This window comes from Phaenicophaeus curvirostris, chromosome 4 (assembly GCF_032191515.1).
Source record: "Phaenicophaeus curvirostris isolate KB17595 chromosome 4, BPBGC_Pcur_1.0, whole genome shotgun sequence".
NCBI classification, from domain to species: domain Eukaryota; kingdom Metazoa; phylum Chordata; class Aves; order Cuculiformes; family Cuculidae; genus Phaenicophaeus; species Phaenicophaeus curvirostris.
This window is the reverse complement of record NC_091395.1, coordinates 8,664,419-8,679,255: the sequence shown is the minus strand read 5'-3', so window position 1 is coordinate 8,679,255 and position 14,837 is coordinate 8,664,419. Positions and strand designations below refer to the sequence as shown.

Sequence of the window (14,837 nt, the reverse complement as noted above, 5' to 3'; positions counted from 1 at the left end):
AAAAAATTATATAAGAAATTTCTCACTGCTTGTTTTTAATTACAGCTCAGCCTGATAGCAACACAGAAGAACAAAGCAGCTTCCCTGAAGGATCTGGAAAATATTTAAAAAATAAAAAGATTGTTCATTACCACTATGGTGGAGTTGAGATTGCTGGAGAAACTCCGTATTGGAGCACTGAAGTCAAACACACAGCAAGGCTTGTAAAACTTGAACATTTTCTCTTCAGGTAAGAAGGGCAGTGGATGAAGATGTTTTATCTGTATGCAGCGTAAAGACTGCAAAAAGACTGCAAGATGTTGTAAATTAAGCCCTTTCATGTAGCAGACAAAATAATCTGATACAGTGCTGGGGCATATTGGACTTTTTTGGTCTAGAAAACAGCACCTCCAACTGTGACAAGACTGCGTATAGGAACAGATAAGATTCCATTGAAATTAATGAACAGTTTTGCTCACGTGCACCTCTAATTGTTCTTTATAGTGCAGTAACTTGGGGACACTTTGAAGAGCCTTTATGAATTGTTGCAAGACACTGATTTCACAATGAATGTCTACGAGTTGCTGGTTTTATGGTAGGCATTACACCTGTAAAATGCCTCCATTGCCTTCCAGTTCAAAGAATTTGGTTTGGTTTGTGCTGATGCCCCTGGGAAACAGTTAAGAAATAAAGCGCTGCTCTGGCTGTTGGTACAGCTGGTTTCTAAGGACTGCAATCTTTCTTCAGTTGTGCTTTTTCTTCCCAATTAGTGTTTTACAATTGTTCCTTGCTTTTTTGTGGATCTGCTCTCTTTGTTTCTGTGTGTCTGGGAAATTCCGTTCTCTTCTTCAGTTTGTACAAAGTTGATGAAGGCATCCAGTCATCCAGCTTTTATGTGTTTGGAAACTGTGTTTGAATTCTTCACATGCCAGGATGTGGGAATCCCTCTTGCATACACATTTCATAGTTGAGAAACTTCGTATGTATCGTTCTAAAATGAGAGCTGAGCTCCGTTTTCTCTTTCAGCACATATTACAAATGTTTGATAGATGTTAACTAATTTTGAAGCGCTTCCATCTTTGACTTAGGTACCTGATGTAATTACTTGTCCTTCCTCGTAAATGCAAAGAGTGTAATGCTGGTTAATAACTCTAATTCAGTTGATGGATAACGCTTGCCAAATTTGTAAGGAAAAACTTGGTTTGGACTAACAAGCCCCTACACCTGTCACGGTGGATCTTCACCATATTTGCATTTTAGAAGACAGACCTGGGCTGATCACCACATGGAATTCAAGACTTTGTGCTACCTCCTGAAACACCTGGCTGGTAAGTAGAGCTTGCAAGATGCCTTCAACCTCAAGAAAAATTCCTGCTTATTATTTCCTGCAATTCTTTACTCGCGCTTTCTCAATTCGATACATCCCTGTATCCACTGCAATCTCATTTTTGCTAAAAGACTTCAAAGAACAAGGGTACATTGTCCAGAAGCTCCAAACATCTGGTGCCATGAGATTTTCATCAGTCAATGACGTATACAATACAGGGGGAGGTAAGCACCAAGCACCTTGCTTTCATTTGCATAATGCACATCTGAGATGATGAGAGACCACCTGGAAGATTTTTGTGAGCCATTAATCCCGGTCACTCCTTAAAGAGACGCTCTAGCTGTGAAGTGAAACCTGGCTCAAAATGGCAGGTCAGTTCTTCAGCAAGCATTTCTGTATTCGTTCCTTGAGGCACAGAAGGACACTTGCCCCGTTCCCTTTTAATTACGGGTACATTCATTTCAGCATGTGCTGTAGCTCTTTTGAAGGGTTCTTTGCCAGAATATGAATTGCAATGGTGACACAAGCGCCTCGCAGTAAAGTGAAGGGGCAGCAGAGCAATAATGGCAGCCATCACTGGAAATAAAAAGATTTCCACTTACATCTGTCTGCCTAATCCTCCAACCAGCTAAAAATTGACCCAATCCATCTGTCTGAACCAGAGAAAGGAATGTGGTCAGGTTAAGCTTGTCACCTTACCACCAGCTCCTTGCAGTTCTGTTTGGCTTCTAGCATGTTGCTCACAAGTTGGGCTTTCAGAGGAAAGGCACTTGCTGAGACAGTTAAACTTTCAGGCTTGCTGGTTAGGTACGATTTGCTCTTTTCCCCCATAAAAAAAAAAAAAAGCTACAGGCTTTACAACCATCTGTCTTGGTTGTTCTACATTTGTTCCCATCTATGTATTTTTTGTCACTATTCCATTGACAAGTTTTTGTTTCCTCTGCCTTCCTTTGCCACCCCAAACCAGGGTTTGAATGTTTGTTTTCTTTGGTTTTTTTTTTTTAGATTCTCCAGTGCAATATTAGTGCTTCCCATTGAGTAAAAACTTTAGTTTTTTAAGACAAGTTTCTAGGTGAAAAGTAACTTCCCTTGTAGAGGTGAGAGAAACTGTGAAGGAAGTAGGAGTTTCATTTTGGGTCCTTCCAAGAGCCCTACAGCAGATACTGAAGGATCTCTTGGTGCACGCAAGAACCTTTCCTGTAGTCTAAGTGGTTCACAAGGTGCCCTCAGCTCTGACCCAACCTTGCTTGGGTAACCCTGGCACTGCAGAGCCTTTCAGCAAGATCTGTAAAGCAGCTGCAAGAACCCTTCTCAGCCTTCTATTTACACCCTGAGAAGCTTTCATACCAGTAACTCTAAGGGGCCCATCCCTTCATCTCCATTCTTTGACCTGTGTTCTTGAGGGGCACCACTCACTGTTGCTCACATAGTGAATGCATGTGATACAAGTACAGATCTGAGAGAAATCGTTTACCTTCAGCTGTCTTCCAAGATGTCCTGCCAGACCTGTGCTTTCACCGCCTTGTCCTTTTCCGGCTTTGCTTCAAGTCCACGCCATGTTTCCACATCTTGAGCGTAGAGGAATCAAGAGAAAAGGGCCTACTGTGCCCTTCACGTCTTGTCCCCTAGAGATCCTGCTAGAGCAGTAAAATGCTGTCAGCACTGCTGGAGTGTGGGTGGCTCATAATGGATGTCTGTCAGCATTCTTACCTGGGAGATTTGGCAGGTGAGAAACCTCACATTCTTCTTCCGTTGGAACACGTATGAAGATTACGGACTTCAGAAAGACATCACATATCAACAAATATAAACTATTTTAGGTAAGCAACATCTCTTTGAGGATCTCGAGGCCAAAAAGCAAACAGCTTTCTGTGGATGGGATGGGCACTGCTGTCAGTAGTAATTCCTCCAAAAAAAATTCTCTTGCAGCTCCAGGGTGCATTTTGATACCTCTCGTAATCCAAATTAAAAGCTTATTTTAACCAGGAAAGTTGTTTGCATCACTGCAGTGAAATGTTTAACCCAAGCGAATCCTAAAACGCTGCCGGCAAGGATACTGCAAAAATGTACAGCATTTATTCACATACAGACAAAAAGGCACAATTCTACTGAATATTTTAACAAAAAATACAGCTGTCTTCAACTAGGTCTTTATAAATACTTCAAAAAAGGGTGAAAATAAATACAGGATTGGGCCATGTAATATAAAATAGTCATCTCTACATATACTTTTTATTTCTATCTGTTTCTCTTCATGCACCTTTTGCAATTCTTTTCAGCTGAATGGACACCAAAGCGAGGCACATGGTGAAAAATCTTCTGTACAAGGTTTTACAAATGTCATGACAGTTCTTTCCAATTTCTGAAATTCAGATTTATACACAAGACGTATAACCCTTCATTGAGATTTGTGGGAGTTTACAACCTAACAAATGGCATTCCGGGCAACTTTACAGAAGTTTAACTAGCCTATGGTTTGACAGAATACATCAGTCAGCATCGCAGATCTCTGGGTCAGTCTGCACGCGGAAAGGTAACGCTTAGAAACAGAAATCCAGCAAATGGTTCTATCCCAGTAAAATACAGGGCTGGGTTTGTATTGTCACTGCTGTACTTACGACACCTCTTCTGCTGAGCGCTAAGCACGGGAGACAAAACGAACCTACAGAGCTGGTCACACTGCAGTCTCCTTAGAGCTTTTTTGGTTTTGGTTCTGCTTAACTTGGAACATTAGAAAGCTTATTAACCTAAATGTCGGGGAGCAAAACAGGAGCTCTGAGGTGAATCTGAAGTTAACAGGTTGCTCTTGGACGCGTGGTAAAAAGTTCTTATTTCAATCAAACAACAGACAGACAAATAAGCTGAAGGTCACGTAAGTTCTACTTGACATACAGCATCATTTTCCAGACAGCACTCTTATTTCTGTAATTACAGAAATAAGAGTGCCTGTCTGGAAAATGATGCTGTATGTCAAGTAGAACTTACGTGCATTCACCTTTTGTCTGTCTGTTGTTTGATGAAATAAGAACTTTTAACGCGTCCCAAGAGCAACTGTAACTTCAGATTCACCAGAGCCCTGTTTTGACTTTCACCTCTGGAAGTCTCAAAGTTAATCAAGTGTCTTGGGACCAGCAATGGTGTTCTACAAGTACACTATCTATCTTACATAAAATTCCCATTCCTCAACATCACTCCAAAAAGGTATCAAAACGTTAAGACTTCTGAGTTTTCAAACAAATGACAGGGATGCATTCTCCTGCCGTGTTTAGTTAAGTGATAACTTGCATAGCAAGGCAGGGTGTTACTAAGCCTTGTTTCTTTTTTCAATTGACTCCTTAGGAAGACTCCGTTCTGGCAGAGTTCTACTATGTTTTAAACATTCCCTGCTCAGGAGGCCGGGGTCTCGCGTTAAGTAGTGAGCGGATGTGGTAACGGCAGGCTAGGCGTAGGGAAAGGGTGTAGGGGGTTCTTCATGCCTGTCTTTCTGTAACACAGGGGTGCTTAAACATCTTCACCAGTACGGACCTGACGTACATCTATGCAGAATTCCAACATTTACAGGCTCCTAACTCTCCACTGGTTTATGTGCACTCTACTCGGTACAAAACAGTATCCTAGTGATCTGTGACATTATTGCTCATAGCTTACTAGTTATTGCCATTTGCAATTAGTAAAAAAAAGTACACAATCAGAAGACTAGTTCCCTCTTCCATCAAATCTAGTCCAGAATAGAATGAAATATTTTTTTCTTCATTTGACTGTAAAGAGCTAATGACAACGTATTGCCTTTCCATTCTACTTAAAAATATATATTCATGTCCACTTTTAAAGCAACCCTTTAGTGTCCTAAGCCTGGCTTTCCCAATACATACCATTAGTGCATATCTCGTGGGTTTGGGAAATCCTACTGCCTAGTGCCTTCGAAATCTCTCTTGTGAATTGTCCTCGTACTTCTGGGGGCAGGTGCCGGGTTATCCTACAGGGTGCGGTAACCCCCACGCCTGCTCCCCTTCTCAGAACTGAGCCACTTGACAGCATCCTCTGTGCTCAAGTCCGAGTCTTTTCAAGCTGTTGCACCGCAAGGCAGCTGCAGCCTGACCCCTCTTTACATGTAAACTCTGGAACTCCTAGAATCATGAGGAGGGTTTTCAGCTGCCTTCTATGCTCAAACTGAATGCAACAGAAAACATTCTGCAAACCGAGGAGAAAGACCTGCCACTATCCAAGGAAAGCGGCCATTTGTCATGGGGTTTAGCAGTGCAGTGTGGTTAAACAACCATCTTTGATTCAATACACCTCAGTTAAATTAAGAGCTTGTGCTTTTCCAGGGGGCAGGGGAAGGGAGTACAATTTTATCAGTGCTTTTTAGCTAAAAGGGATGAATGCAGCTTCCTTCCCCCTCTCCACCCTAGCCCCTTCTAAAAGGTTTGCGTGAGTTATTTTAGTGTTCATCACAATTCGTATTTGAATAGTGACGGCATTTCTCTGTTACTCGGGAAAGCTGCAAATAAAGGAGATGCAAACTTCTTACAGAATTTGGGGGGGCTGGGGTAAAACCCCCCAGCTTTAAGTGCATGTAAACATGTTTATACAGCTCAGGAATATGGGCCCTCTACTGTCAGTCTGTAGCCACATCTAAACTCTCCTCTCTCACACCAATAAATAATGTGGAGTTGGCTTGTGGGCAGTGACCCTACCGACCACGGGTCTGACGCTGCGCCCGTGTCCAGTCAGGATGCCAGGATGCTTCTCCTAATAATGTCTGTCCTTCTGCTGATGCCGCTGTTGGGACTGTGCCTCTGCTGCCTGCACTTGTTGTCAGCCACTTCAGTCTCCGAGTCGCTCATTTCGGCATCGGGGACGTACCCATCGTTCTCGCTGTCAGGCTTGAGCTTGCTTTTTGCCCTGTCCTTGGGTGAAACTCTGCCCATGCCCAGGTAGGGGAAGCTGGAGTTCTGGCGGCAGGTCTCCTCCGGGCTCTCGCCCTGCTGTTGCCTCTCCCCCTTCTTTGGAATTCGGAATCCACCCCAGTTTTTCACCGGGCTCGTGGGCGTTGTAGGCACTTTAACTACTGTCTGATTAGAGTTTACTTTGACGAGCCCCCCGTTGCATTTAGGCACTATATCCCTCCGCGTGCCAGGCGCTGACCTACCCCCGGAGTGGTTGACAGCCCTTTTATTTTCCGATTGCCTCTGAGAGAGTTCCGTGGGTCTCAGCGGCTTGTGGTTGTGTTTAGAAGTCTTGTCCTTTAGTTCTGCCTTGATCGCCTCGCACTGTGGACGATTGTCTCTTCTTTTTCTGTGCTCTGGTAGAACGACGCCGTTCTTCTGCTGTGCCGATACAATCCGCGGTTCTGCGAAGTTCTTGTCAAAATGTAAAAAGCCCCCGGGAGCCGCGCTGCCGTCCCTCTGCCCCGGCTGCCTCAGCAAAGGTTTGTTGTCACTCCCAGGGGTGGTTCTCACTCTGTCTCTCTTGTGTGGCTTTTTCAAAGCGCGGGTTAGAGACGTGCCCATCTGTTTCCTGAAGAATGCAGAATGCCACTTCAAATCTTCTATCTTGGGGGCGTTGGGGCCCAAAGAGGGACTGTTGAACAACACCGTGTTTTCCATTGTGGAGAATGAGGAAGGCACACCTAAATGTAAACAAATGTCAGTTAAGAGTCAAGGAGTTCCATGTCTTGAGCAAACAGCCCCATTGAATGTACCTGATTTAACTCTGTTCCTTATGCCTGACCTGTTCTTTAGCGTAAACAGCTACCTGGCTGTCTATCTGGTGCCTTCGCATCACTGTTACGAGGCTGTGCTGAGGTTCCACAACGTGCTGCTGGCGTGGCTTCCTGCACTACTTACCCTAGCACTGCTCTATCCCCTAGAACAGAGCTTCTGGGGGCGAGCAGCCAGCGAGTGGATCTGATTGATTCTGTCTAAAATACGGCTTAGCAGTTACTGAATCTTTCAAGGATAATCTAGTTAATGCAGTAGGCTTTGAAGTTATTCACCTTTCTGGGAAAAGAGTACTGGCAATGAGGTTAGGCAGAAAAAAACGTGCCGTTTTAAAACCAGAGAGCTACCTTTTCGAAATTCATTTCTTTAAAGATGCGAAGAAGCCCAGACTGAACACTAACGCAGCAGCACTTGTAAACGCAGAGTTAGTGGGTGCCATCTGGCCCCTGAACGTAAGCCTGGGTCTCTGTCGTAAGCAATCATTACAGAATCACACATCCCAACAGCCAGCAGCCATCCCGTGCCCCCTGGCTCAGAACTCAGACTTACCCCTTTCTACAGCGTTGTGCCCACCAGCACAGCTACAGAGATCTTTCTGCCTTCTGATCTGCTGACGCGTGGTGGGCCACACAAGATATTCATGAGAATAAATGAGGTCCGTTTTGTCCTTCAAAATTAGTCATTAGGCTGTAACCAAACCCTTCAGTGCTTGTGCCTGTGGGCTGGTGTGAAAAGGGTAACACTGACACCTACCTGAAACTCTTTCTTGCTCCAGCTGCTTTGCGTAGACATTAAAGATCTGTTCTTGAACTCTGCAGACAGACCTCTTGATTTTTTCCCTTCGGGTCACCATGTAAGTGAGATTACGCACCTAGAAGACATCAAGTTGATGAGTTCTACAGGAATTGTGGTTCTGTAACGTTGTCAAACTGAATTAACTCTTAACAGATTAAGTACTGTGCACCATTTAAACGAGTTAGTAATGTATTTAAATTTAACCTTCTTCAACACACTTCTTAGTCTTAAACACCATTTAATTATACCATTATTTCATCGGATTTGGGAGGCCTACAACATTAAGGTAACTTCTGTGAACACTTGAATCATATTTATATCCACACACACAAGAAATCTAGAGAAATGCTTGAATTTCCTCAGTCTTAAACAGCACCATTTCCTTCTTATTGTTTGAGAGACAGCAGAACACAATACTTAATAGCATGAAAATGTAGAGAGCTATTCGACAGTACCAGTCTGTCTGATGACCCTGCAGTAGGACTGATCAAAACAAAGGCCACAGCACAACAGCAGCAGCAGGGACTGCAAACAGCGAGGAAGTCATAATTTCAACTATGCTCGGGGAGTTTTCTTTAGAAGAAAACTATATTTCTGCCCTTAAAATGTGACAAGTTTCACAACCACCATTCTCCTAGAGCTTAAGTGGTTTCTCTCCCGGGTGAGGGGATCACTGAGAAGCACGTGTGGATGCTCCTCGCAGTTCAGCGTCGTGGTGTACAGCGCGGGGCCCTGTGGGTTACAACCTCGTAGGCTGCTCTCGCCACCATTTAGGAGGAGCCACTGAACAAGAGAAATTTAATTACAGAGTATTTTAAGATCCAAAGAACATCGTGACAAGCTTATTTAGCTGATCAAAGAGAAAATTAGAAGAAATCTTGAGCACACAGAGCAGCAACAAATACATGCTAGGTAACCGCTCTGTCAGCTGAGCTGGAGAAGGGTCAGGGCCTGGAAGGTGCAACTAGGAAAAAAGGTCAATAGAAAATGTGCAACGATTTGTTAGAAGAGTAATTGGCCACCAGGATCATTTACAAAGGACACAGTAGATACATGAGCACCTGCTGTCCTGATTTAAAGGCAAGATACTGTTCTAGAAGAGAGACTGCAGTTCGCCCACAGGTTGCTGAGGCTGAGGTCGGGTTCCGTACGTGGCCTACATGAGCCATACACTAAAGATGTGAAAACTACCATGATTTCAGTCCTCCTTCTGGCTCTAACGTATCTTAAGTTCTATGAGTTAACCCCCTAAAAAACCCAAAAGGCAAGAATTCAGGTTGTTCCAGGATCAGATGTACATAAGATAAAACACCAAACTGATCCTACTGAACTGTTTTTTACATGTTCAATACCTAACTGAGTGGAATATCAGACCTATGACACAGTCCAGTGAAACGTCATCGTGCCGGGCGTTGTCAATGAGCAACAGAACCGCTCCAGATCAAGGGCAGGTTTTGTAATCTTTTCCTTCATGTGCACCAGATGAAAGGAGCAGAAAATGGCCTGAAAGGCTAAGAAAACTCTGGCTGGGAGTCGCAGTACAGCCCACGGCCATCAGTGTCAAGCAGTAAAAAAGTCTAAGTGGAAATGCAATGATCCAGTCATAAGGAGACCAAATACTACAAGCCAAGACCTGCTGGCCCTGTGAACAAATGCTCTATTTGAAAAGTGAACTGGTGTAACTGCAGTGCTCTGCAGACATTCCACGTTAACGGTATTTTCTAACGATACAACTTTGCGCTGAGATACAGCACGGGGTGTCCTCATGGAAGGGAAGTAACTGAGCGCGTAGTTTGGAGACTCGGCTAACCAAGTCCAGCCCCCCGCACACAAGCACAGGCCGTGCAGTGACTTACCCGCTCGAGGTCCTGCCGGAGGTGTGTGAAGAGCTGCAATCTTCTGAACAGAACATCCTGCTCCCGTTTGGCCAGATTGTCCTCTTCGTCCTTCTTTGGGGTAATCAAAGGCTTATTAAAGTTGGCTTTTCTCTTCAGCTTCCAGTACTGGTAAAGAAATTCCACCGGCTCCTCAGGCAGCCGCAACACTTTTGCAACTTCCAAAGACTCAACAAATGTATAGAACTCGTCCTCCAGCTGCTGGAGCTTTTGCTTGCGCAGGCTGACCCTGTGGGCCTCCTCCTGGTTTTGATCCATGCTGTGGAAAGGGTCGATGTGGGCAGGAAGAGAGCTGTCCTGAATCCCATTCCCATTCTCCTGGCCTGGGCTTTCACCAAAAGTCTCATCATCCTCCTTCTTGGTGGAGCTGTGCTTGGGACAGTACGACTTAAACTTCACCTCATCGTTCTCCGCCAGGATGGTCTTCATCTCCAAGCCACGGTCAAACGCACAGGTGACGTGAAAGGCCGTCCTGCAGTTCTTCACCGAGCACTACAGAAATGAAATCAAAATTAATCAAATATAAATTCCGGAAGCCACACTGCCTAAAACTATTGGAGCAGCCAGGACTCCTTTGGAAGAGCATCGCACTCCACTTCTAAGCTGCGTGGACTTCCTTGCTGTCTTTTAATTAGGTTTACGATTTAGTGCTTTCAGGCTCAAGTGGCCCAGTGGGACGGAGAGGCTAACCCCTCCCTAGCCCAGTCGCACTATTCAATAACCAGCAAATCCACAAGAGGAGAGTTCTTCCCACCACCGGAGCTGCTCGCGTATGGCAGTGTTACGCAGAGGGAAAACGTTCCCCTTTTGACTGTGCCAGCGTGAGCGAGAGGAAAAAACATCTCGGTGGCTCTGGGCCAGTCTGATACTTTTAATTAAAAGTCTTTCCCAGCACCTGGACCCATGCTACCCAAAAGGCCTCAACCAAAGGGAATTCTTTTTCCTGTGATCCCAATTTTATAATGTCAGGGATTAAATCCCTATCAATCACCCTGTCACTGACCTGCAGCCTTCGCCTGGGAGATGAGAACAGGAAATGCAATTTTTTGTCACTTTTCTTCCCTCCCTTCCTTCCCCTCCAACCGCCCCCCGGGATGGGGGGGTGACTGGTTCAGCTGATTTAGGTCTTCATTTCCTTTCCACATCACCTGCCCTTGCAGATCACTGTCACAGCTATTACCAGCCAGAAACTAAGGTTTAAATATATAGACGTGTACGTTTATGCACACCCCAATGTGCATTTGGATCAAGTCGCACCTCTGCCTCCAGTGTAAAAGAATTTAAATTGGGAATGAACATTAGTGCTGTTGACTAGGAGGAAACAAAACTGTGCTTAACCCCAGTCATCTAACATTAAGGAGAAATGCGTTGCACTAGGATACAGGACTTTGTAAAGAAGCCAAGTATCTTTCTCCTCTGGGCTTTCCTGCTCGGGCTGGCTCAGCAGCCAGATGGCACGCAAAGGTACAACAGAGTTTGCGCTGCAGCAGTTTCAAATGAACAGTCTTTAATGAAATCAACAGATAAAAGGAATTAAAAAGTACCAAAGCATCTCTTGCCCTTTCCTCTCACTATCAAACAGGGTAAAAGCAGAGCAGCTGGAACACCAAACAGCACAGAAGAGGACTTTGGCCGTGGTTTCCAAGCTGCTGTCGTTTAGAATAATCAGCTCTTAATGCAGCTCATGTTTTATTGGGAGAAGAGGGGAAAGCCGGTCCCATCGGAAGGAGATCTGCTGAACCTGGGAGAATATCCAGTCTCGATTTTCCCAGCTTACCGCAGCTGCTCTCACCAAGCCTGATGCAAACTTCCAGCTGCCGGCTTTTCTAATCAAGCACATTTCATAACATCTCTGGAGGTTCCCTCTCCCAGTCCACCCAGTTAATGCCACTTCCTTTCTATTGCAGTGGCTTTGTATAACATGCTTCACAATGCAGACTGAAATATTTCTCACTGTTGTCCTTAATGACGCACAACTCCTATAAAATGTGAGGCAAAACCGCCTCTGTTTGTCTCTCCCCCTAACTTCAACTATAGAGCTGTCTGAAGTGGCAGCCACCGTGCCTGCAAGTCATGCTGTGCGGTCGCTAGAAGGGGAGAGGTGGGAGCAGAAGAACTAGAGGAGGGCACTTCCCTCTCCCCTGCAGTCTTAACACACATAAATGCTCGAGTGTTTGACTCAAACTGCTGTCAGTTACCCCTCAGAACAGGTCTGGGGAACAGACAAACAGTTTGAATTACGTGAGAGTGGCCGAGAGGAAGGGGACAGCCCTGCAAAGAGTTATTACACCTGCTAATTCATGTGCTGTGGGCAGATTTATTTTCTCTACTTAATGTCTACTATTTCATACGTTCCTGAAGTGGACTTCAGACCGATCAACGGACTGATGGGTTTCCCTGGAACTACTGCTGCACTGCTGGTTTCCAGCTTTTTCTGGCAACCTCATCAAATGACTCAGAGCAGAGGCCAAAAGGAAATGGATAAAACCTAGTTTGAACAAAGTCTAGGACTTCAGAAATGCCTGTGTCCTAAAGCTGGTCCTGCCATCATGAACCCCAGGCTAGCCAGAAAATAGGCAGAAATCTACTTCTTCAGACTTCTTATGAGGCAGCAACATCTCCCCATCTGTCTCGGGCAGCTTTCTGAAGGTTGTTTTGCTGAAGTGTCTGAAGCACTTTGCAGGTGCAGAAGGTTACCACAGGACTAAGTTACGTTTTATTTTCTTTTTCTACACAATCGCAACACTGCCCCGAGTGGGTCCCCTCTCCTTGCTCTCATTTGTTCTCAATTAAGATAGATCAAAGTTTTGTCTCATGTCTCAGGAAACCGAGCACCTCCTGTCTCAAAAATATGGGGCCTGGTGATGTGTTTCCTCAATCTCTCTAGACTTTAAAATTGTTCTTAAAATTATTCCAGTACCTGAAGGGGCTACGGTAAAGCTGGGAAGGGAATTTTTACAAAAGAATGGAGTGACGGGATGAGGGTAAATGGCTTTAAAGTGGAAGGGGGCAATTTAGACTAGACATTAGGAAGAAATTCTTCACGCTGAGGGTGGTGAGGCCCTGGCCCAGGTTGCCCAGGGAAGCTGTGGCTGCCCCATCCCTGGAGGTGTTCGAGGCCAGGTTGGATGGGGCTGTGAGCAGCCTGGGCTGGTGGGAGGTGTCCCTGCCCATGGCAGGGGGTTGGAACTAGATGGCCTTTAAGGTCCCTTCCAACCAAACCTATGAACCGGGACAGGCACACCCAGGAGGGGTTTCCCCTTAGAAACACCAAGAGCTCCAGAATGGAGGAAATGGGGCTCATTTCCTCAGCTAGTGGCTTGCTTGAGTCTCAGAGCAGACCAGTCAAACCATCGATTTCTTTCCTACTGCTCAAAAAGCCTAATGGTAAGTGATCAGATATTCTCCCCAGCAACTTAAAAGCTGAACTGACAATAGAACAGTTATAGCCCAAACGGTCCAACGTTAAGTAGCACCTAAACGTTGGAAATTCAAAGTTCCAACTGACTTTACCATCAAAGGGAAGGTGTTCTCTGCCACCGACTGCAGCTAGAGCTGGGCATGCTCAGCACCTTACAAATTCAGGTTGTTACAGGAAATACTCAGCTCCCATCGAGGTACCCAACTTGTCTTTGAAGTCACTAAAAAGGCACTAGCAGACAGATTTCAGCACAGAAGCTTTTAGCATTTACACTTTGGGTTTGTATGTGGTACATCACAGAAATACAGGGGATTTTTCCTCTCCTCAACAACATTTAAGTCTTATTTTGGTATATGAATCAACATACCAGTGTATCCAATTTCTATGTACAAATCAAGAGAAGTCTTACAGCATGATCTGGCCATTATTATTATAATGATTTTACTAGAAAGTAAGAGCACATGAAGAGTCAAAATCACTTTGTGTGCAACTAAGTCCATAATAGTAACAAACAGGAAATCAAAGAAAGTTTAACGCGAATACGCATTGGGTATATCCACTAAAAGCTGACAAAACCAAACAGAAGGACGTTTTAGCAATTAAATTACCTGGATAGACGCTCCGACTTTCTCATTGCAAAGGCTGCACACCAGTGCCCATCTACTGCTGGGAATGTGGGAAACCTTCGTAATGGGCTCCATCTTTTCTGGGCTTCCAATGCTCACCTTAAAGAACAAAGGTTAAAAACCGCAGCGTAACTGTTACACTGTTAACTGAGAAAGGAAACAATTTCATCAAAGAAATCAAATATCCTGGGTGTCCATGCAAAATTAACACAGTCCAAGTTTCTCAGTTTATAAGGAACATAAAAAATTAAAATTCCTTTTTTAAAACACTCAGCTCCTCACTGCATGAACACAGCAGTTTCAAGGTGAAGTCCTCCAATTAGAAGTCATGCAGGATGAATATTCTGGTTATGAGAACCCAGAGGAATTCTCAGTGTCACATCCAAACCCTCCTGGTTCACCTTTAATGTCCTGTTTACCAAATAATACAGCACTGTGCTTGTTAAGTTAGCTTTGCCAGCAGAAAAGGCCTAATTTTGATTGACAAAGGTAACATAATTACTTCCTTTATAGATGACACTTCATCTTCTTCAGCCTTTGTATGTGATTGAACACCTTCTGCCTAAGAAGTATCATGAACATGCTACCCTCAGCGCAGCAACATGCATAAGGCTGAACAATGTTCTTCATGAATTTCTTCTCTCCCAGAATCACTGTGGCCCTGAACTCCCAGAGGATCAGCACCTACCTCGGGAATCCACAGGGCACAGCTAACGTGGACCCACTTGGTCCCACTCCGGGTCGGCTTCATGGCACCACCCTTCTTGGGACACAGCAAACACTTGGGCTGAACGCCGAGCGCACAGGTCCGGCACAGCCAGCTGCCCTCCGGCACCTTCAGGATCCCGTAACATGCCTGTGTTCCCATTTACAGAAAAGGGAAAGGAAACAAAGGAAACAACGCGCATTTCTGTTACTTTTTAGCTGTTTGCAACTTTCACAACTTCCAAAGTGTTCTTCATGGAATTCCTAACATTACGGAAACATGAGCTCGGGGAGGTATCTCAAGATGCTTTCAATAAACTCAGCCAACCACATTTTCCATTCAATCCCTCAAAAGATCTTCCAGTG

General features: G+C 44.8%; 2 protein-coding genes across 13 annotated transcripts in view; one reads left to right on the top strand and one right to left on the bottom strand.

Annotated features, from left to right (window-relative positions):
- Positions 1–704, top strand: part of SCLT1 (sodium channel and clathrin linker 1) — a 33,037-nt gene extending 32,333 nt beyond the window's left edge. Inside the window, exons 21-22 of one of the 2 annotated variants that reach the window (XR_011337305.1) lie at positions 46–229; positions 484–704. Coding sequence is in view for 1 of the 2 variants with exons in the window: in XM_069855234.1 (XP_069711335.1) it covers positions 46–108 (63 nt within the window). In the remaining variant the exon portion in view is untranslated. Of the gene's footprint in view, positions 1–45 lie in introns of both variants that reach the window. The other variant, XM_069855234.1, reaches the window with a different exon arrangement.
- A 4,394-nt stretch (positions 705–5,098) lies between these two features.
- Positions 5,099–14,837, bottom strand: part of JADE1 (jade family PHD finger 1) — a 148,151-nt gene continuing 138,412 nt past the window's right edge. For all 11 annotated transcript variants that reach the window (XM_069855221.1, XM_069855228.1, XM_069855227.1 and 8 more), the window contains 5 exons: positions 14,455–14,622; positions 13,749–13,865; positions 9,681–10,211; positions 7,783–7,900; positions 5,099–6,938 (listed from right to left, as the gene is read on the bottom strand). In XM_069855221.1, coding sequence (XP_069711322.1) covers positions 6,037–6,938; positions 7,783–7,900; positions 9,681–10,211; positions 13,749–13,865; positions 14,455–14,622 — 1,836 coding nt within the window. In that variant the 3' untranslated portion in view covers positions 5,099–6,036. The remainder of the gene's footprint in view (positions 6,939–7,782; positions 7,901–9,680; positions 10,212–13,748; positions 13,866–14,454; positions 14,623–14,837) is intronic.